This window comes from Lithobates pipiens, unplaced genomic scaffold (genome assembly GCF_037356315.1).
Source record: "Lithobates pipiens isolate NorthernLeopardFrog02 unplaced genomic scaffold, aLitPip1_a1.2 Scaffold_8, whole genome shotgun sequence".
In the NCBI taxonomy this organism is placed as follows: Eukaryota; Metazoa; Chordata; class Amphibia; order Anura; family Ranidae; genus Lithobates; species Lithobates pipiens.
In genome coordinates, this window is record NW_027507903.1 from 305,549,383 (window position 1) to 305,572,227 (window position 22,845).

The 22,845-nt window shown below is 41.9% G+C and overlaps 1 protein-coding gene across 1 annotated transcript in view; it reads left to right on the plus strand.

Annotated features, from left to right (window-relative positions):
* The window catches only part of LOC143960885 (uncharacterized), a 42,086-nt gene extending 24,572 nt beyond the window's left edge, over nt 1–17,514 (plus strand). The window contains exons 9-14 of the mRNA XM_077469864.1: nt 4,770–4,802; nt 5,636–5,686; nt 5,856–5,888; nt 16,810–16,842; nt 16,932–16,996; nt 17,418–17,514. Coding sequence (XP_077325990.1) covers nt 4,770–4,802; nt 5,636–5,686; nt 5,856–5,888; nt 16,810–16,842; nt 16,932–16,979 — 198 coding nt within the window. The 3' untranslated portion in view covers nt 16,980–16,996; nt 17,418–17,514. The remainder of the gene's footprint in view (nt 1–4,769; nt 4,803–5,635; nt 5,687–5,855; nt 5,889–16,809; nt 16,843–16,931; nt 16,997–17,417) is intronic.
* Nucleotides 17,515–22,845: the final 5,331 nt, after the last annotated feature.

Here is a 22,845-nt window from a genome sequence, read left to right on the forward strand (position 1 = left end):
CCAAGCAGGTTGTGTGTTAGTGTTTAGCAGACTGTGCGTCAGTCCCTATACCGCTGAAGGACTGCTGCAGTATAGGGCAGCGGTCAGCAGTAGTGCACGGCAACCCTATGTATTGTGGACCGATAGCGGTCCTTACAGAACAGCAGACTGTAACGCACTCAGGCCTATGTACCGTAGCACCCTATACCAAGTTACCAGTCCTTATAAGAACTTTTGTGGACCAAGCAGGTTGTGTGTTAGTGATTAGCAGACTGTACGTCAGTCCCTATACCAATGAAGGACTGCTGCAGTATAGGGCAGCGGTCAGCAGTAGTGCACGGCAACCCTATGTATTGTGGACCGATAGCGGTCCTTACAGAACAGCAGACTGTAACGCACTCAGGCCTATGTACCGTAGCACCCTATACCAAGTTACCAGTCCTTATAAAAACTTTTGTGGACCAAGCAGGTTGTGTGTTAGTGTTTAGCAGACTGTGCGTCAGTCCCTATACCGCTGAAGGACTGCTGCAGTATAGGGCAGCGGTCAGCAGTGGTGCACGTCAACCCTATCTATTGTGGACCGATAGCGGTCCTTACAGAACAGCAGACTGTACCGCACTCAAGCCTATGTACCGTAGCACCCTATACCAAGTTACCAGTCCTTATAAGAACTTTTGTGGACCAAGCAGGTTGTGTATTAGTGTTTAGCAGACTGTACGTCAGTCCCTATACCGCTGAAGGACTGCTGCAGTATAGGGCAGCGGTCAGCAGTGGTGCACGTCAACCCTATCTATTGTGGACCGATAGCGGTCCTTACAGAACAGCAGACTGTACCGCACTCAAGCCTATGTACCGTAGCACCCTATACCAAGTTACCAGTCCTTATAAGAACTTTTGTGGAACAAGCAGGTTGTGTGTTAGTGATTAGCAGACTGTACGTCAGTCCCTATACCAATGAAGGACTGCTGCAGTATAGGGCAGCGGTCAGCAGTAGTGCACGGCAACCCTATGTATTGTGGACCGATAGCGGTCCTTACAGAACAGCAGACTGTAACGCACTCAGGCCTATGTACCGTAGCACCCTATACCAAGTTACCAGTCCTTATAAGAACTTTTGTGGACCAAGCAGGTTGTGTGTTAGTGATTAGCAGACTGTACGTCAGTCCCTATACCAATGAAGGACTGCTGCAGTATAGGGCAGCGGTCAGCAGTAGTGCACGGCAACCCTATGTATTGTGGACCGATAGCGGTCCTTACAGAACAGCAGACTGTACTGCACTCAGGCCTATGTACCGTAGCACCCTATACCAAGTTACCAGTCCTTATAAAAACTTTTGTGGACCAAGCAGGTTGTGTGTTAGTGTTTAGCAGACTGTGCGTCAGTCCCTATACCGCTGAAGGACTGCTGCAGTATAGGGCAGCGGTCAGCAGTAGTGCACGGCAACCCTATGTATTGTGGACCGATAGCGGTCCTTACAGAACAGCAGACTGTAACGCACTCAGGCCTATGTACCGTAGCACCCTATACCAAGTTACCAGTCCTTATAAGAACTTTTGTGGACCAAGCAGGTTGTGTGTTAGTGATTAGCAGACTGTACGTCAGTCCCTATACCAATGAAGGACTGCTGCAGTATAGGGCAGCGGTCAGCAGTAGTGCACGGCAACCCTATGTATTGTGGACCGATAGCGGTCCTTACAGAACAGCAGACTGTACCGCACCCAAGCCTATGTACCGTAGCACCCTAGACAGACCAAGTTACCAGTCCTGATAAAGAGCTTTGTGGAACAAGTGAGTTGTGAATGATTAGCAGACTGCAGCAGAAGGGCAGCAGTCAAGTATAATATTCTTTCTATATTTGGAAGAAAGAATATTATACGTGTACAAGCCTATTACCGTACCACTGATACCAGTCCTGAAAAGAACCTTTGTGGAACTAATAGTAACAGCAAGTCTTTAAAATTATCCTCACTGCCTGACACACTGCTTCCTGCCTGTCCCTATACAAATTGGCAAAAAAGAGTAGGCTGGAACGATTAGCTGGAACAGCTCTTTTGTGGACCTGATAGTAACAGCTAATGATGATGATGATGATGATGATGAAGAAAGACTAATCTGGCTGAGCTGTCCCTAAAATAGCAGCATACAGCGCTCTGTCCCTTTATCTAAACTGACAAAAGAAACTCAGGCTGCTGACCTAACACCTATACCAGTCCTGAAAAGAACTTTTGTGTACCAAATAGCTAGCGTTTTCTCTGTCCCTACTCCACACAGGATCCTTTCCCTACAGTGACAGAAGAAAGAATGTAAAATGGCCACCGGATCGGGTGTATTTATAGGTTAGGGGGAATGTCCAAGTGTCCATGAGCTGTCATGTCTCAATTGGTTGTCCTGTAACACATGATAAACGTGTCACGAAAGGTTAAAGTTCTTGTATACATTAAACACGTAAGTCCGCCGGGGCGAACGACGGAAAAAGGCGTTCGAACCCGCGGACGGCGAAAGTCGGAAATTCGCCGCGAAACGACCGCCGGGCGAACCGTTCGGCCATCACTAGTCTCAATGATGTTATGAACATTTGGTGTCTGTCCCTTTAAAGGACATTCAGTTTCACTACATATTCCTTTTCCCCTATGGACTTTATGTTTATTTAAACCACTTGTTCTTTTCTTGATTTACTTATATCAAATCACTGTGTTTCTATTTTCACTAGAGTCCCACATTTGTTTTCACTAACCATTGTGAGATCCATTCAATGATCTTTGTTCATTTAAAGGTTTTAGTAATGCACTTTTATAGACGCAGGAGTACTGCTTTCCATACGAAATACACTACAAAAACAACTCCTGTATACGTGGAGTAAGAGCGGTATCACCTACCTAGGAATTACGCTGTCAAATACAACCTCTGCACTAGTTAAAGCTAACATAGTTACATAGTTACATAGTTACATAGTTAGTAAGGTTGAATAAAGACACCAGTCCATCCAGTTCAACCTGAGTGAGTGTCTACAATTGTCCCTATCCTTGTACATTGCACACTCACATCAGTCCCTACCCTCAAGGAGCCCACAATCCAAGGTCCCCATTCATATGCTAGGGTCAATTTTGGACAGAAGCCAATTAACCTTTTGTATGTCTTTGGAGTCCGCTGACTGCCAAACTGGAAACCCAACTAAAAGAAATGTTGAAAAAAGAACTATCTTGGATAAGCAAAATAGCAGCCTTCAAAATGTCAATCTTGCCACAAATCTTATATATATATATATTTCATACTTTACCAATCCACATACATCATCCTTATCTCAAAACCCTGTCCAACCTAACCTGGAAATACATTTGGGTTGGCAAAAAAGCTAGATGCTCCTGCAACAACCTCACTTCTCACAAAAAGGTAGGTGTGGCCGGAATAGTGGACTTTTATGACTATCTCTGGGCAGATAGAGTGGACCACATTAAACACTGGTTATACAAGTGTATTACACCACTATGGGTAGACATAGAAAAGACGAAATCCCCAATGAATGACCTAACAACACTACTCATGGATGAGATCTGGACACCATGGGACACGCAAACTCTATACCCTCCTATTCAGACTTCACTGATGGAGTGGAGATTTCTCCTAAACCAGAACCACACTGATACATGTAATATAGGTTTCAAGCTACCATTGGACTTCCTAGAAAAAAAAATTCCTATGTTATCGGTTAAGGACCTAGTAACTCATGCTATCACACACATATCAGACCTCTATAGTGGACTTTAGCCTAAATCTGCAGAACAAATAATGACACAGTATCAATTGCCAAATAAAAAGTTATTCTTATGTTTATGAAAAGCACATTTCCTCAAATCTCATCCAAGTCCAAAGATAAAAATACCATCCAAAGTATGGCAATATTTACTCAACCCCCAAACACAACTTAAAAGGAATCTCATTATTTTACAACCTCATTCACAACAAACTAGTATTTAAGAAAACTATAGCAATGGGGAAGTGGGAGAAGCACAATAGCAACATACTTTCAGAGAAACACACAAAGCTTCACATTGTGTTAAACACTGGGAACTGATGATCAAAATGGCAAATAGATGACATAATACCCAATATAGCAAGCTATTTCCCAGACACATCACCACAATGCTGGAGGAGCTGCGGACAAATTGGACACTTATTACATATGTTCTGGCAGTGCCCAAATATAACAAGCCTATGGAACCGAATATTCCAGCTAATTTCCTTCCTCACCGGAATGTTACCCCCTCGACCCAGCACTAGCAATCCTTCACTTGGGCATGAAGAAATTTCCACCCAATTTCAGACCAGTCATTACCCACATTCTCCTGAATATTGATAGTTCGTAATTGGAAAAATAACACCTCAGGAAATCTCTCAGATGTTACAAGAGCAGTCCACAGACTTTTGAGTGACTTATGCCAATCAAATCTATGCACTGGAAAATGTTTGACAAACTATGGTCTATATGGACAAAACGTGACAACTGCATGTAAAGCCTCTTTGGCCTTTCTACTGATTAGTTAATGATCTGGTATTGCTAACCACTCAATGATCTCATACAGATGTATACTGTGTATATCGAACTGTCTTATTTGTTCAAAATGTTCTTATTGATCTGTTAAATATCTGAAAAAAATCTATTAAAAAAAAGAGTAAAGGGGAACTTAATCTAAATGGCCCATTTGACAAACTGATTCTCATAATGAAAGTGATATTGTGCCAAATATGTCCTTTTATGAATGCCAGTGTAACCAGATACACTTTTCCCCAGGATTTTTTGCTGCCTGAAGTTGCTACAGTGCTGGTAAGAAAATATGTTTGAATTTAAGTCTACAAAGAATTCTGTATTTAGAGAAAAGTTCTAGTTTACGTCCCCACAAAGAGCATGCAGCCAGTACAAACAGATCTTATGAGCTACTTTATTGTTCAGTGATTAGCATGGTAGCTATACTACTTTTTATAGAATAAATGGTAAACAATGTATAGCCTATTTCTGCCAACACAGGCTAACTCTGTAAAACACAGGATATCTCTGTAAAATGCAAATTTCCAATGGTCATCAAGGCTGATTAAAAAAACAAACAAAAAAAAAACAATACTCGAGTGTGTAAGCATAAAAAGAGTAACATTCCTAGCTTTAGCTGAAAAATTAGACCATTTAAAAACATTACTTTTTTTTCTTTGCTAAATCTGCCACAAACTTTACATCAAAATAAGACTATATGTTTGCAACAATTGCAGTCTCCAAAAAGAAGATGCATTATCTTTTCATTACCTTCTCCTGTATGAGATGTCCATAACCAAACAAGATATTGCTATAACAGATTTCTAGCATTTTATATGGATACCTAGAACATAAGCAATGCTTCTTAACAACAAAACACATTTGTAAAGCGGATGTATTAAAGAAAACACATATATGTGGTTTAAATGTTTAAATAATTGTAGCTAATTATTTTTATTGTGATGTTATATACCGTACATATTTAGAAGTTTGGAAAATATTACTGTATACTAAGGTAGCAAAGTAATCTAAAATAAATATATAACACATATTTAATACCCAAAACACTAACAAGGAATACTGTATATCATGTCTGAGCAATTGAGAATGAATATACATTATCTTTTTTGTAGAAAATTCTTGAACATATAGAAGATGTCAAGGCTGTTGCATGTGATGTACTAGTAAGTAATAACATAAAAGTTCAAAAACTAAACATGCCAAAAAATAATATTTTCAACATATTTGCACTGACTGTTTTTATAACTCATATTATTTTTTTTAAAAATGGGTTTTTACTCACAACTGTTTTTTTTCCCATGTTATATTTATTGGTTTATCTCTTTTCTTTAGGAAGATATCCTGCCAAAGGTTGCAGACATACTGGTAAGAAGGCATATAATTTCATTATTGATATAAAAGCTACTGTATATTAATTAAATGTGAAATCCACATGGGTACTGGCAATCTGACTCAGGTACTGCCTTTTTTTTTTTTTTTCACAATCAAAAAGGTTTTTATTGAAAAAGTATGCAGGTTTACAATTAGCATGAAATTATAGATGTTGTCAACAATGGTATGTATACAAGCATTGATACAATTAGATAGCATGTATGTTGTAACCATTTATCTCAATTGGAACAGAAGATAAAACCAAATCATATAGATAAAATAGAAACTAGTGATACCATAGGATAGGATATGTATTTGGGGAAGGGTGGAAGAGGGTGCAGGGTAAAGGGAATTGGGGGCCAATGGGGGATGCCATCGCACTAGGGTTCAATTCTTTAGGTTAGGTGTGTGTCTAATAGGAGTATATATAACTCAATCAGTTTGTTTTCTCCTTTCTATTTCCTTTTCCTTCATAGAGAAATGGGGAAGGGAGATTCAACCAGTAAGTAATTGGTAATCGGAAGAGAGGGTAAAAGCCAGCCAAGGCTGCCAGGTTTTGTTAAAGGGTGTGCTGTTCTCTTTTTTCATTGCCACTATTTCCTCCATCTTGAAAATGTATTGCACTCTGTTTAACCAGTCCTTGACTCCTGGGACTGTGGTGGATTTCCAATAGATAGGTATGAGTGTTTTCGCAGCAACGAGTAGGTGTCTAGAGAGAGATTTTTTGTACCGACTTAGGGTAGTTGGGGCTAAATTGATCAGGCATGTGGCTGCGTTCAATTCGAGATTAGTTTCCGTTATATGTTTTATCCATGTCTTAATTTCATCCCAGTAGGTGCTGATGAGGGGACATTCCCACCAAATATGTATAAATGAGCCTATACAAGTTTTGCATCTCCAACATTTATCCGAGGTAGGGCGGGACCATCTCCCAGCATTCTGTGGTGTCATATACCATTGAGTGAGGACCTTATAGGAAATCTCTTGGTATTTGGTGCTTAACGAGCATTTGTGTGTCAAAGTACACACCTTTTCCCATTCTTTTTCAGAGATTTTCATTTTAAGGTCATGTTCCCACTTCTTTTTGTGTTTATTGTTATCCGCATGTGGCGTGCAAATTAGCCATGAGTAGGCAAGGGACGTGGTGTGGGCTACTGGTGATCTTTTTAAGCATATGGATTCCAGTTGCGTCAACGGGAGTTTAAATTTGGATTTGTGCTTACTGTTTACCACAAAGTCCCGTAGTTGCATATAAAACCAAATGCCAGAAAATGTCCCGCCCACCTCGGAGCTAAGTGCGTCAAATGTTTTAATTTTCGAGTTTGTCATGCAATGGTGAATGAGAAGGTCATATGGCAGTTTGTGATGCATACCTGGCGTGAAATCAGGGTTATTGGCAAGCGGTGTCAGTGGGCCCGGGATGGAGGCTATTTTGTATAGACTCGCTATTTTGTGCCAAATATTGATTGTGTTTTCGATCAGTGGGTGTCCTATCTGCTTGTCTTTTTTGGAGTGCATGGACCATGGGTAGTATAGCGTTTTATTTAAGGTTAGGTTGCTTTCTAATTGGACCCAATCTTTATTGTGGCCATGGCAGTGCCAGTCTATGAGTCTGGTGATATGTGCAGCCTGAAAATATTTCTTAAAATCAGGAAGACCCATACCCCCCTTACTTTTGGGAAGCGTTAGTAAAGTGAAATTGATTCTGGGTTTTCTGTTTGCCCAGAGGAAGCTTCTCTGCGCTTTAAGAAGAGTGCTAAAAAAGGTTTCCGGAATTTTTATGGGTAGAGCATTGAATAGGTACAGTAGTCTAGGCAGTATTGTCATCTTCAAAATAGACGCCCTGCCAAACCATGAGAATTTTTTCGGTTGCCACCTCAGCAGGTCTTTCGTTATTGTGGACAATAGAGGCTTAAAGTTGGAGTTGTATAAAGCATCGATGTTGCTAGTTAAGTTTATTCCTAAGTATTTGAGTGTGGTCTGTTCCCATTTATAAGGGTAGTTGTCTTTCAGTCTCTTAAGTTGATCAGATGGGAGGGTAAGGTTGAGTGCTTCAGATTTTGATTGATTCACTTTAAAATTAGAAATAAACCCAAAGGTTTGAAACACTTTTTGAAGGTTTGGTAAGGATATATGTGGGTTGGTGATGAAGAGTAAAAGGTCATCCGCATATGCGGCTATTTTGTATTCACGATCTTTTACTATGAAGCCCTGAATATCTCTGTGTAAATTGATTGTTCTTATTAGGGGTTCTAAGGTGAGGATGAAGAGGAGTGGTGACAGAGGACATCCTTGGCGTGTTCCATTGTGGATCGAGATGGGGTCGGAGAGTATATTATTTACTTTAATTTGGGCCTGGGGGTTTCGATAGAGTGCCGAGATCCATGATAGCATGTTTTCCCTTAATCCAATATGGGTACAGGTGTCCATCATGTAATCCCAGGAGACCCTATCGAAAGCCTTTTCTGCGTCAGTGGAAAGCAATATTCCAGCTGTTTTAGAGGTTTGAGCAAAGTGGATCAGATTCAATGCCTTAGTAGTGTTGTCACGAGCTTCCCTACCTGGCATGAAACCCACTTGTTCCGGGCCTATGATCTTTGCCAGAAGGGGTTTTAATCTATTGGCAAGTATTTTGGCCAGGATCTTGAGGTCAACATTTAGGAGTGAAATGGGTCTGAAGTTTGCGCAGTCAGCATGGTCCTTGTTAGGTTTGGGGATCACAGCTATGTGTGCCATTAGGAATGAATTGGAGTTGTTTCTGTGTTTTGCTAGAAAGTTAAAAGCAGACTGGAGAGGTTTCAAGAGGGAGATTGTGTAAGTCTTATAGTACTGTGATGTAAAGCCATCAGGGCCAGGGCTCTTTCCTGTTTTTAAATCTGATATTGCGTCTGAGATTTCTGATATAGTTATAGGGTCATCCAGTCTGTGTGCGTCCTCACTTGCCAGGGAGGGTAGATTGCTATTTCCCAAAAAGTCTTTGATTGCTTCTTGTTTTGAGTGAGTTATGTGGGATGGTTTGTGTTGGGCCGGCAGATCATATAGTTTGGCATAATAATTGTGAAACAGGTCTGCCATTTCTTTAGACTTATATTTCAGAGTCCCCCCTTTGTCCCTTATGGCGTGTATATGACTTGATAGTGTTGTTTCTTTCAGGGCCTTAGCTAGTTGTTTCCCACTCTTGTCTCCTTGCTCGTAGAAAATATTTTTTTTGAAAAACAGGGATCTTTTAATTTTGAGATCTAGTATAAGGCGTAGTGCCTTTCTGCATTCGGTCAGTTGCTCTTCTACCCGGAGAGAGTGAGATTGTTTATGTTGCAATTCCAAGTTAGCAATTTGCTGGGATAGTTTTGTGATTTCTCCCTCTCTTTCCCTTTTCTTTTTGGCGCCCCACCTTATCAGTTCACCCCTCACCACTGATTTGTGGGCTTCCCAGTTGTTTAGCGGGTTTGTATCATTGTCAGTGTTGTTGTGGAAGTATGCACTAATCGTGTTGTGGATGTCGTCTTTCACTATTTGGTCAGTGAGGAGTGTAGGGTTGAGTCTCCAATTAAACGCAGGTTTGCTGTGTGCACCCAGTTCTATTGAGATAGCTGTGGGTGCATGGTCAGAGAGGGCAATAATGCCTATCTTGGCTGCAAGTAAATTGCCTAGGTCCCTTTGTGAAACGAAGATCATGTCAATTCTTGAGTACCGTTTGTGAGGTGCGGAAAAAAAGGTAAAGTCCTTCTCTGATGGATGGACGGATCTCCATGCATCAACCAGAGTCAGGGACTGCAATAGTGATTTCATTCGTTTGAGAAGCCTGTAACTGACGTGGGTGTGTCCAGTAGAGGTATCCCTGAGGGGGGAAAGAGGAATGTTAAAGTCCCCTCCCAGAAGAACACACCCCTCTGCAAACCATTTAAGTTCTTCAATTATTTTGCTACAGAATGGCACATGGGATGTATTCGGGAAGTACACGTTAGCAAGTGTTATAGGGGATCCCTCCCATGTGCCCTTCAGAAACAAATATCTTCCCTCAGGGTCAGTAAGTTGGTGCTTCAGGTCAAAGGGCGCATCTTTGTTCAAAAGGATGGACACTCCCTTTGTTTTAGCATGGGGGTTGGTAGAGTGGTAGACTTTTGTGTATACGTTGTCAGTGAGTTTAGGAATACTCTTATCTTTGAAGTGGGTCTCTTGTAGGAATACCACTAAGGGGCGTACTTTTTTAAGTTCTCTAAACAATTTAGACCGTTTTTCAGGAGTATTCAGACCATTTACATTGTGTGAGATAAGGGTCGGTGTTTTCCCTAAGAAATCATATGCCATCCTGTCTTTTAATCTAGGATGGGCAGGTTCTGGAGAAACTGCGTGTGTGAACGGTGTTCACAAGAGATGTTAGTGACACAGAGTGTGTTAGGATACGATGCTTTGGGTTTGAGAAGGAAATTGCGAGCGTGCGTGGGGGTAAGAGAGGGGGGGGGGGGGTGGGAGTGGGGAGGAGGGGGCGTTAGGTTAGGGGGTAAGGAGGAAAAAAAAGACGTAAGTGGTTAGGGTATAAGAAGAGGAGTACCCACCAGCCACCAGTTGGTGGTGGGTCAGTTTGGGAAATAACTAACGTGCGTATGTGTTAGTACTTTCCCTTTGGGGGAGAGTGGGAGGTGATCAACAAACAGTCTAGCAACGACTGTTTCTTTGGACTGTGCTATGACAGTGATGAAGGTGACCAGTGGATGGGACCTGTACAGCTTTCGGTTCTAAGCCTCATCGAGAGGTTATCTGTAGGTAAGGTATCTGAGACCATCTATTATCAACTATTATAAGCTACAGTAGACTTGAGTAGTGGGGGGAGAGAGGGGAAGGGGATGTGCGAGTTACCATTAACCAGTTCACAGAAGAGATTAACATTATAAACACAGAATAAACCATTCAAAAGAAACTATGGCCTGGGCGCCAGGCTGTATAACAAATACTAGCTTAACAAAAACTTATAAACTTTTAACCCATATCCTGAGCATTTGACTTTCACCTTTCTGTATTGCATACTGAGTACTAGATGCCTCCGTGTACCCTGTGGGCATTTTTATCCCTATGCAAGGACAGTGAGTTTCCCAGCTCAAGTAGGAGAGCCACAAGATCATTGTTAGGTGTGTCTATTTCCACAGTAAGGCACAGTGTGGTGTCCTTCCCATATAAGGTCCAGCCCGTTCTCACAGTCCCAAAGCAAGGTAAGTCTAAGCAGGTTAGGGAGGAGGAACTTCGCTGATGGTTGCCTGGGTTATGCATGAAGAAGGTGCAGTCAAGATATATTAAAATAGTGCCCGTAGGGTCAACCAGTCGCTGCTCCCTGCCATAAGTCGCTAGGATATGCCTTCCCCCTTGTTATGTTGGGAGGGGGGTACATATAAAGTGGTGACTCGTGCAATGCTACTCACGGTTCTGCAGTCAAAAGAGAGACACCATCTCAGAGGACATGGGGGAAAGTCACACTTGCAAGTGGCGACATGTAAGACGCTTAACTCTTTTGCCGTTTTCAGAACCTAAATGTAAGATAAAAGTTAAAGCATAATAAGATAGAAGTGAACAGCGTTGTCGTAGGGTATTAAAGTCTCTCCGCTGAATGTGTAGATCAAGCAATGGTTAGGGAAGAGAAAAAAAAAAGGGGGGGGGGAAAGGGGGCCCCAGATAGGCAGGTCATGTCATTTGCCGGTGTGAATTTCAGAGAGCAGCAGTGGCTTGTGAACTTTGAGCTCTTAGGGTTGTTGGCTCCCCTGTTGCGAAAAAATAGTCACAGCCGCCGGATGGGATAATGGGTGAGTCGCTCAAAAAATGGAACAAAACAAGGTGGGTTGCGCCATGTCAAAGTTCCATACCAGGAAACTGGATAGTAACTTGCTTCAAGCCAAGATGTGTATTGTGGAAATTGTAGCCACTTCAGTAGCCTCTTGGGTCCCTTGCCCTCGGGCTCCTGGCACTTTTAGAGGATGCTGGGGATTCAAAGTTGTGTCTGTCAGTGCTTCTGCGGTGCTTGCCTAGCTGATAAGGCGATTGCGCGTGAGGAGGTCCCTCCGTGAATTGTGGATTGTTGATTGCCGGTGGTGTGAGGAATTCAGCATACCAGTCCGGGAGTTCCATCGGTGTAATTTGTAGCTCCTCACAGAATTTTTGAGGTCATCAGGGACTTTTAGCATATGTTGTTTCCCCAGGAAGTTTGCTTGTAGTGCGAATGGGAATTTCCATCTGTAGTTGATTCCTTTTTGCTTCAGTACTTCTAAAAGTGGACGTAGAGCTCTTCTATTTTTAAGTGTGATGGGTGAAAGGTCTTGGAAAAGTTGAATCGTGGCTTCTTCATGCACTATCCTTTCCTTCATCCGTGCTTTTTGGAGAATGTCTTCTTTCAAGCTGAAGTTAGTTAGACAGCAGATGATGTCCCTTGGGGGGATTCCGTCCTGCGCTCTGGGTCTGAGAGCCCTGTGTGCCCTGTCAAATTCGATGGGGGATTGTTCCGGCCGTTCGATTAGAGTATTGAAGATAGCGGTTAGGGCTGGTCTAATTTGGTCTGGGGATACCGTTTCAGGCACTCCTCTGATCCTGATATTGTTCCGTCTACCACGGTTGTCCAGGTCTTCAATCTGCCTGTTCATATCGATCAAATGTTGGGAGTGCGAACTTGTGATATCGTCCAGTCTGACCAGTGCTCTGTCCCTCCTTTTCCCAGCTCTGTCTGAGATTGCCATTTGCTCAGTTAGTCTCATTAGCTCAGTTTTGATATCTGTGATTGCTGCAGCAAAAGAGCTTTTGATATCAGCGGCGATGTCCGCCATAGCTGCGTAAGTAAGAGGTTGGTCGTTTCTACCGCTCCCTGCGGCTGAGTCTTCAGATGCTGGTAGGGAGACTTCGTCATCTTCCATATCTTCGACAATACTGTTTCTCTGTGACAGTGCCATTTTGGAGCTTTTACTCCCTCCACAATATTTAAACTTGCTGAGGTTTGCTGGCGAGCTCTTTTTTTTCTTCTGGGGCGTTCCCAGAGAACGGAGAGTATGGCTGTGTGCGCTTCGCCTTGATTGCGTGGACATATTCGGCTATCAGGTCTGTTTTCAGTGCACAGGCCCCTCTGGTCACCAGGATTTTTCTACATTACAGGCATGTGTGTTGCTCACCAGGCCACTGCCCCTGTGATAGAGTTTGCCAGTTCTTGGGTAGGAGAACTGTATTACTAGTGGGGTATGCACCAGTGCTGGGGTTATGCTAGGGTAGGGTTAGGTGGTTATAGTCCAAACAGAGTTAGTGTTAGGTGGGGAGACTCAGGGTGTGCTTGGAGTAGCAAGATGGCCGTCGTCTCCAGTGAGTAGGCCGGAGCCTCAGGCTTTCCTTACTCTGGTGGCCATGTAGCTGTGTTCCGCTTGATTCAATTCCTATGCCCCCAGTATCTGTTCTCCCCAGAACAGTATAGATTATATGTGCCCACTAAGTCCGCCTCGAGGGGGGGGGGGCCGCGTTTATACTCACTGCGGCCTGGTGATGATGTAGGCCTGTTCCAGGGCCTGGATGGCTGCTCCGGGAGTCCGCTGGACGCTGTGCCCTGTCGTTCCGGCCGCAATGTCTCCGAGTGAGCGGCGGTGCTTGCTTGCCCGCCGAGCGCGCTCCCTCTTTACTATAGTGGCGCTGCGGCAGAGGCTGACGTGGGCCGGTGACCTCGTAGGCCGCAATATGGCGCCGGGTGCTCCGCGATGCGGCCTGTGTGGGTATGCCGTTACGGGTAGATATGTCCCGTCAGATGGCCTCCAGGGGACAGTTCCGTGGTCCCCGGGCTCAACACAAGTCCGGTGTCTTAGTATTCCCGATTTTAAGGGGTGGATGGCGGTGGATTGCGGTGGATTTCACCCGTCCCGTTCGGAGCTCGTTCACCACACGTCCTTCTCGCTCCTCGTCCGGACACGCCCCCTGCCTTTTTATATTTCTCAGTAATTCTCAAAATGTAATTCTCAAAATGTACATTCTCCTGCCATGACCATTACAATTTGAAATTATTATGTCATAATTACCCTATATAGTCCCTTTAAAAAATAAAATACTCAAAAACATATAACAGTCCAGCTGCAAGAGAGTAATACCATTACAAGAAAATATCACTCTGAAATTATACAAAAGATTGAAAAAGGCTATAGGAGTGATTCAATCCACACATGCTTACCCAAAACTCTGTCCCAAAAACCTCTCAAAAAAATGTATATTGTCATTGTCACTACAGCCATGTATGTTATAACCTGGAATACATGCTGGAAAGACTGATGGCAGTGAATATTTGTACACTGGTTATATATGTCTAATGTTGCAAAATGGTCTATGACCTATGAGTATATTCTAGAGTTATTTAAAGAGGGAGTCCACCTAAAAAACAAATATATTAAAAGCCAGCAGCTACAAATACTGCAGCTGCTGACTTTTAATAAATGGACACTTACCTTTCCTGGAGTCCAGCGCTGAAGCCGAGCAATCACTCAGCTCTCTGCTGCTGCCGGCGTCATTCTCGGTGAGGGAATCAGGAAGTGAAGCACTGAGGCTTCACTTCCCGGTTCCCTACTGTGCATGCGTGAGTCATGCAGTGCAATGAGAATGGTCCGCGCTGTTCCTAGGACCTGTGTGTGCCCCAGCAGACAACGTGGCGGGACAGGAAGAGGCGTAGACTCCCGTGGGAGTCTATGCCCGAAAGTGGCTGCAAATACCTGCATATCTGCAGTATCTGCACCCCCCTCACCCCTGAAAGGTGTCAAATGTGACACCGGAAGGGGGGAGGGTTCTGAAAAGCGGAGGTTCAATTTTTGTGTGAACCTCCGCTTTAAATCTCAGGACTTCTTTCTACCTGGCAATCCTCAACATTGTGTACTTATTTGAAAACTTTATTATGCGCAGATGAATTGAAAAAAATATACATTTCCACGCTCTCCTAACCCTTACCAATCCCCACATTACCCACTCCAATCTTTGTGGACCAATTTGCCCAATTCTGAGGCCTTAAAGTGGTATTAAACCCAAAAGCAAACAATTACTATTTTCCAACTTACCATTTATAAGATTCGATGGCTGCTTTCATGGTCTTCTGTTTTCATTTGGCAATCCTACCTGTAATTCTGTTTAAAAAAAGAACAACCTCCTCAACAGAATGTATCAGTTTCAGAGACGAGACAAACCATTTAACACTAGCAGGGATGCTTGCAATTATCAACTTTTATTTATTTACGCATGTAAAACCTTTATCCTAAGAGGAAAAACTGCTTATAAAGTATTAACTGGAGCTTGGCTTCAATTTGTTAGTGTATCTAAATCTGCTAGTACATCTAACACTCCCCTCAGGGATACAAGTCTACTATCTGAAGGTGTACACTATGCTCATTCATCCATAGTGGGGGCACTCTCATACAGAAGATGTATTACTGACCAGATCAATAGGTGAAAACAGAGGGAAAAAGCCTAGGAAAAGAAAACAGATGCAGCCGCCACATTTAATAATTGATCAGCTTCAGTACATTACATTTTAGGTTTTGAGTTTAATATTCCTTTAAGAATAATCAGCTCAAATCCACATCTCTGAATGTTTTCCTTCCTTCAAAGGTCGTATTTCATATTTAATCATAAATTCCCCGTTGCTTGAGCGACTTCATCGCTGGAATATTTATGGATTAAGCTCGCCCCACATTATGCCTCCCTCTTCAGTGCAAGTGATTGCCCTTCAATTAGATCTTATCTCCTGAGGAACTGGGACTTCCCTTCCCTTTCCTGGACAGGCCACATCAACGCAGTGAAAATGACTGTCCTGCCTAAGATCTTACTTTAAGACTTTAAGACCAAAAAAAAAAAATTCTAGTTCCACTGCACTATCTGTGAATACTTTAGAGCTGCATCGTTGCATTTATACAGGCTCATAAACAACTGAGGATTGCACAATCCACTCTTTATGCACAAAAACTGCAAGGTGATTTGGGTATCCATCACAATAAGAACTACAGTACTTCAGGCTGCTTAGCTTCCCCAACTTACCTTGCTACATGCAACCAGGGAGTCTCCTCTTTGAGTTTTTCATGAACTTAGGATCTATGGTCAAATCCTGATCACAGACCTACTCTGAAATTTAGCTCATCACTCTTCTCAACCCCTGGTCCTTCACAGTTTGAAAGTAATGGATACCTCTGCAACCTAATGTCCCAGTTCTTACCCCTATTGCGGATAGTTAAAAACCTTCTTTTCCAGCTGGGGATGGAGATCCTAGGTCCTTTGTTTGGCGGACCTGGTATGCAGCACCACATTTTTACCTCCCAACTCTTTCTGTCTTGGTCAGATTTACAGGAGCACCATGATGCTCCCCTGAAGGAGTATTATAGATACCTATTAAGCGATGGATCTCCTCCCTTACTCAAAACACAGAACTCCCCTATACTAAATGGTTCTTTGACTATATTTGCCTTTATTCACTGCAGTCCCCCAAACTGATCTCAACTCCACACTCGACTCTTAATTGGTCATTTGTTGCAGTCCTTCCACACATTTGTTAGGAACTGGGAACACTAGTCCCCAGTGCTAACCATCAAATAACAACCATCCTATCAGCACCACCATCAGGTTTTTATTGCTATCTGTGTCCCTATTGTCCCGATCGCCAATGTTACTAGGACTGAAAGTGAGAGTAATTTCAATTGTCCAGAGTGCAGCCTAAACCTCATCCATATTTATTACTGCATAGGCAGCCTAACTGCTTTACAGTTATACATGGCTGAATTGGGTGTAAGTATTATGAGTAGAAATCTGGGAGATGAGTTTGAATTTAGGCATCATCAGTGCAAAAGTAAATGTAGATACACTTGCTTTTTTATATACTATTAAAGTATAAAGCAAAAGAGTAAAGCAAATGTCATGTTTTATTTATTTTTTAAACTAGAGTCTTGGAGGTGAAATTTTGGATCGCGTTTTGGTAAGGGTCATTTATAGATGAATTACAGCTATCCGGTTTATTGATTTTCAACATTTGCTATACAAAGTACCATATCTTCATTTTACTAGAGTGACCTAGGGCTTGCAGAAACCAGACCAGTCCACACTGTGGCCTAGAGAAAAAAGAAATCCATGTAAGTATTTGTAACATTTTGGATTAATAATTGGTGCAGAAGAGTTGTATGAAAAGATATAACCTGTTAGTTTTTATAACTTACAAATATCTCAAAGCAGCAAGTGTGTGGCAATACATACTCATGTAGAATAAGTACTCTGAAAGAATGAGGCGCAGTCATAGAAAGTTCAGAGAAATAATCAACTTCAATTAATGCATTTTTATCCTGTTGACTGCACTGAATTGCCTCATCTTCTGGAAATATGTAATCAAGGAATATTACTTATGCGAATGCGCTAAGATTTTTGTAAAGTGGATCGTAAAGTTGTAAGGAAATATTATACGAATAGTGCAGTGAAAAGAATCCTGTAGTGAGGGAAACATGGAGTCTACCACTAGATAATATTGGTCAATAACATGCCTTTTGTATTCTCTTGTAGGAAAAGATTGCCTGAGTTTGCCAAATCATCGCAGTGTAATCACATTTGTTTTATTATTTTTTGTTTATATATTCACCAAATAAAAAGGATCAAGCTGTACTTATTTCCTCTTTTATTTGAAGTTTATAGACATATTACCCTGACCTGTGAGAATGCCCCATGTGAGCTTATTTAATTAGGCAGTTAAATGCAATAGTTGTTTTCAAAGTACAGTAACCTATAGCAATCAATCAGAATCTTTTTCTTAGTGAGTTTGAGATCATGGATGCTGGTGCATAGTACAGAATCTGCAGAAGGTAACTATACTGCATACAGAAAGCAAAGATTCGTATACAACACATTGACAAACAAGAACAAAAATTGGGGATAAATACTGAGATGAAACAAAGAGCTTAACTTGTTGAGCAATATGGAAATGTAAGGCTGTCCTTAGTTTCCTCAGAAGTATGGATGAACAAAAATGTCCATCAATTAAAGCATATCTAAACTCAAGAACAGAAATTTAATAAATTGCTTACCACTTCTTAGATGTGGCGGCTGCATTCATTTTCTTTTTTTCTTTCTTTTTATGTTCACCAAGTGATTCTGTCAGTTATACACTTCCTGTTCTAGGGTGACAACACTTAATCACAGTTCTGCTTTTATAGGCTCTGGTAGAAAGATAAGCCTGTGAAGATATAACACTGCAAAGTTCACAGAACATAGGAATGCATGGCATTTCTGGCAAAATCAATAGTTATTTTTTATCCTTATACTATATACTGGGGCACATCAACACAAGTAAATGCCTTTATTTGTCACAAATCTACAATAAGTCCAAAAACATGAAAAACTCAATACTCTATTGATATGGATCCACTATTGGAAAATAATTGTTGCTTAGCCACATGAACATTGATAACCAAAATCAAAACATGAATACCTTTTTGAAAAAGAAGTGGTGCTCCACAGAAAGACATCTGTCCTGAATAGAACACTTGCACATCAACCTAAGAATGGTAATACCATGCTACTTTACAAAAAGAGCCAGTCAGTCTAGTTTTATTTTCTTTGATTTTAAGTGAACCAGGAGTATGTTTAGTGTTTAAATACACACTTTTCCACCCGTTTTAAGATTTTACGGAACATATTTATCAAACATCAGATGTTACATTCACAGATGATTAACCACTGTTTTTGCCACTAAAATCACAGAAGATGTGATGTGTTTATAAGACATTTACCAGTCATGGGATCCATGTGATTGCCCACTCAAGTAACTATCACTATCTTGAATGGAAACTTTGAGCCACAGTAATGTCACTGTATGTATATTATACCATTGTTAACGCAGAATTTTACCCATAACAGTTTAATAACAATTACTGTAGAGCCGTAAGGATGTGGAACTCCTTTTCACAATCAGTGGGAAGTGTTGATCTAAAAAATCTCTTAGATGGGCATCTCAGCGAATGTAATACACAGGCATATGGGCAATGTTATTGACAGAAAATAAACGCATGCACATACACACACCTACTCTTAGTTGAACTGGATGGACCAGTGCCTTTATTCAACCTTACAAACTATGAATCTATGAATCCTTTGAATCAACTTGAAGACCAGGCCTTTTTTTCTGACATTTGCTGCTTACAAGTTAAAATCAGTATTTTTTGCTAGAAAATGAGTTAGAACCCCCAAACATTATATATATATATATTTTTTTTTAGTAGAGTCCCTAGAGAATAAAATGAAGGTTGTTGCAATATTTTATATCACACGGTATTAGTGCATCGGTCTTTCAAATTTTTTTGGAAAAAATACACTTTAATGAATTTAAAAGAGACAAAACAGTAAAGTAGCCAATTTTTTTATATAATGTGAAAGAAGATGTTATACTGAGTAAATAGATACCTAACATGTCATTCTTTAAAATTGCACTCTCTCATGGAATGGCGACAAACTGCATTACCTAAAAATCTCCATAGGCCACGCATTAAAAAAATTTCAAGGTTAACTGTTTAGAGTTAAAGATGAGGTCTTGCCCTATAATTATTGCACTCGCTCTAATGATCGCGGCAATACTTCAATGTAAACATCCCTTGTGACAGTATTAGGCAGGAATGGGTACTCTTTATGGAGGGATCTGGGGATCTGATCAAAGCCGAAAGCGGATGTGCCTGCTGGTCGCTCGGGTCTATCAGTGAAACAGGAGAGCCCAGGTGAGCTGCGGGAGGGGGAACTTCCCCTCCAAATATTTGTAATACCAATTGAGTGGCTACTTAGCTGCAACGGTTGTTATTACAAGAGAGCTGACTGTCAACTCTTAAAAACAGCAACAGGGTGATGTCTGCAGCTGCAGGTATCACTCCAGTACACCCACTTGAAGCCAATAATGTACAGGTATGCGATTTGGCAGCAAGTGGTTAACAAAGAACATACATTCCATATTAATAACTATGCTATCAAAATGACTGTTTGCTGTAAATTGCCTCCAGCATTGGAAACAACAAGGTGTTTTGGGGGGGACCCAAAGCACCCTCCTCATGTTGAGGGCATGTGGCATGGTACATTTCAGGAGGGGGGCGCTCTCTCATCCCCCCTCTTTTTCTGTGGTCTGCCAGACTGCGTTCTCAGATAAGGGCCTGGTATAGACCAGAAAAGCCTGGTATAGACCTTGGGGGGACCCAATGCAATTTTTTAGCAATTTTTTGGCAGGCATTTTTTTTTTTTTACTTTCAGTGGTTATGCCGCTGACAGCCGATGATTCATTTGTTGTTATGGACGTGGCTGCTGGCTTCCCGGCCCCCAGTTAGCAACCAGCTATATACAGTGATAAAATAAGAACTGCAAAACACATCAAAAATCAGTTGAATTTCTGGTGTGGTTCCACGGAAATCTATTACCCACAAATCGCACGAAAATAGTCCCCGTCCATTTCCAAAAATGCACTGGCCACAAAACACATAAATGTGAACTAGTACCATAGGAAACCATGTTAGATGGAGTGTTTCTGCTAACTGCAAAATGCACTAAAAAATGCATAAGTGTGAACTTAGGGTCAGGGCCAGTTCACACTGGAGCGATGTTGGAACCCTGCGAATCCAGTGCGGGTTCCAGCATCGCATACAACTCATAGGCAGTTCACACTGCCATATGCAAACTGCTGGGAGTGTCAGTAGAAAGCAAATGACACCCCCAAATCAGTTTGCATATCACAGAGCAAACTGCAACTTCAGACAACACCCATGCGATCCAATTCTGCTGCGGACCAAAAAAAGGGTCCTGTGTCAGTTTGGTCTGAATGCGATGCAAATTCACCCATACAATCTTTATGGCTGATTTTGCATCACACAGACATTGCATGTGATTTGCAGTGCGGGGCAAATCACATCCGATGTCAGACAGCACAGCAGTGTGAACCAGCCTTAAGGCCCCTTTCACACTTGTGTGACTTGTCCTGCGACTCCTGCATCCATAGACCTCAAGATTACACTGGCATTGCTTCAAATCACATAAAATTTGTGAAAAAAAGTGCTGCAAAATTGCGCGACTTTCTGGTCGCACAAGTGTGAAAGCGGCCTTATGGACCTCAAGTGGTATGAAAAATCAGCCAAGTGTGAAAGAAACCTAATGAAATTCATTGATAACACCTTTGAATTAGGCCCCAATCGCACATGTGTGACCAATGCCTGTGTAATCTTGCGGTATATGGGCCTCAAGTCGCATCTATGTCAAACCAAAGTAGTGCAGGGACAAAGTTGACCCACTTGCAGGATGCAAAAATAAGAATAGTGCCTAATTCAAAGGTATTATCCATTAATCTCATTCACACTGCTGCGACCTGAAGGTCACACTATTTTGCTGCCACTTTGCTGCTGCAACTTGGCCCCAACTTCAGGTAATGCCTGTGTAATATTGCGCCCTATGTACCTCAAGTCACATAAAAGTCACACCAAAGTAGTACAGGGAAAACTCTGAAGTTGTTGCAACTTGAAGTAGCACAGATATGAATGGTTATCATTGAGAATCATGGGGTACAACTTGTCATACAACTCGGAGGTCTAAATTTGCTGGAAAAATCACCCAACTGTGAAATAAGTCATATATATTTTAACAGAAAGGAGCTCTCATTTATATTTGCATAGTTCTTACTGATTTACATCAGCAGAACAAATGCAGGAAGTGGTGTGTCCAGAAGCAAACGTGTGGTGATACCAAACAGATCAATAAACCTCATCCACATCAAATCTAACTACCACATCCACCCCCCACATTGAGTAAGCACAAATACATATCCTACACTTAGCCGGCAAATGAGCAGCACCTCCTCTTTGCTAAAGAGGCACCTCGCCATGTCCACCTAGATGGAGATCCTGACAAGCACAGGTACTTCTGGGTGATTACAATGACTAATTTCTGGGTCAGAAGGTGAAACCACGCTCTTGATCACAGCTGCGAATATTTGGTCGCAACCACGATTAGAAGTTTTTCTTTTTGTTTATTTGCATATATGTGAATCTGTATTTCTAAATATGCTATTTGAAGGTAAACTTAAGGGAGTTTGATAAGAAATGGTGTCCATGGGATAGCAGCAGGTGAATTACAAAGGACCAGTTTGAACCCTGGTTCACACTGACAGCGGGAGAAAATCGCGTGAGTTCAGCTGAACTGACACGTTTTCATTCCTGCATGTTAGTCCCGACTGTGGGGGGAACTTCAGAGACTTCTGTGCAGGTTTCTGCAATGATGTCAATAAAAATTGCACCCTGAAGTCGCCAAAAAGTAGTACAGAAACTACTTTTGGAAATTGCGGTGCTGCAACAAATAGAACGGTGCAATTGCCGCCAATTTGACATGTCAATCGCATGTCAAATTGCACCAATGGGAACCAGGGCTGACACATACAACACTGCCTATCTACCAGCTGAATTAATTACCTGCAATTCTCCACCTTTATCATTTACTTGCAGGTGTGCTGAAGAGATTTGTTTTTTGGTGCACAAATACATATAGAAATATAGCATTTTTCCAAAACCACCACCCCCAAAACTAAATAGAAAGTAAAGGATTTATGCAGTTCAAGTTCCTCCATAGGGCCTACTACACTCCAAAGCGGTTAACAATTATGAATCCTAACACCCCGGTGGCCTGCCCTAGATGTGATAAGAGATCAGCCTCCTTCTTTCATATGACATGGTCCTGTCCCCACCTTGGAGACTATTGGTCAGAAATAGCTAACACCCTTAGTCGGATTACCCCCCTAGAACTGGGAACAGACCCCATAATGATGCTGCTAAATGTGTTTGACTCTAGGGTAAGGGGCAAATATACTAGACTAGTCCTGAATTATGCTACTTTTTATGCTTGCAGAGAGATATTCCTTCATTGGAAGGACACTGCGCCTCCCAGAGTGTCCTCATGGCGCATAACACTGAACTCGGTGTTA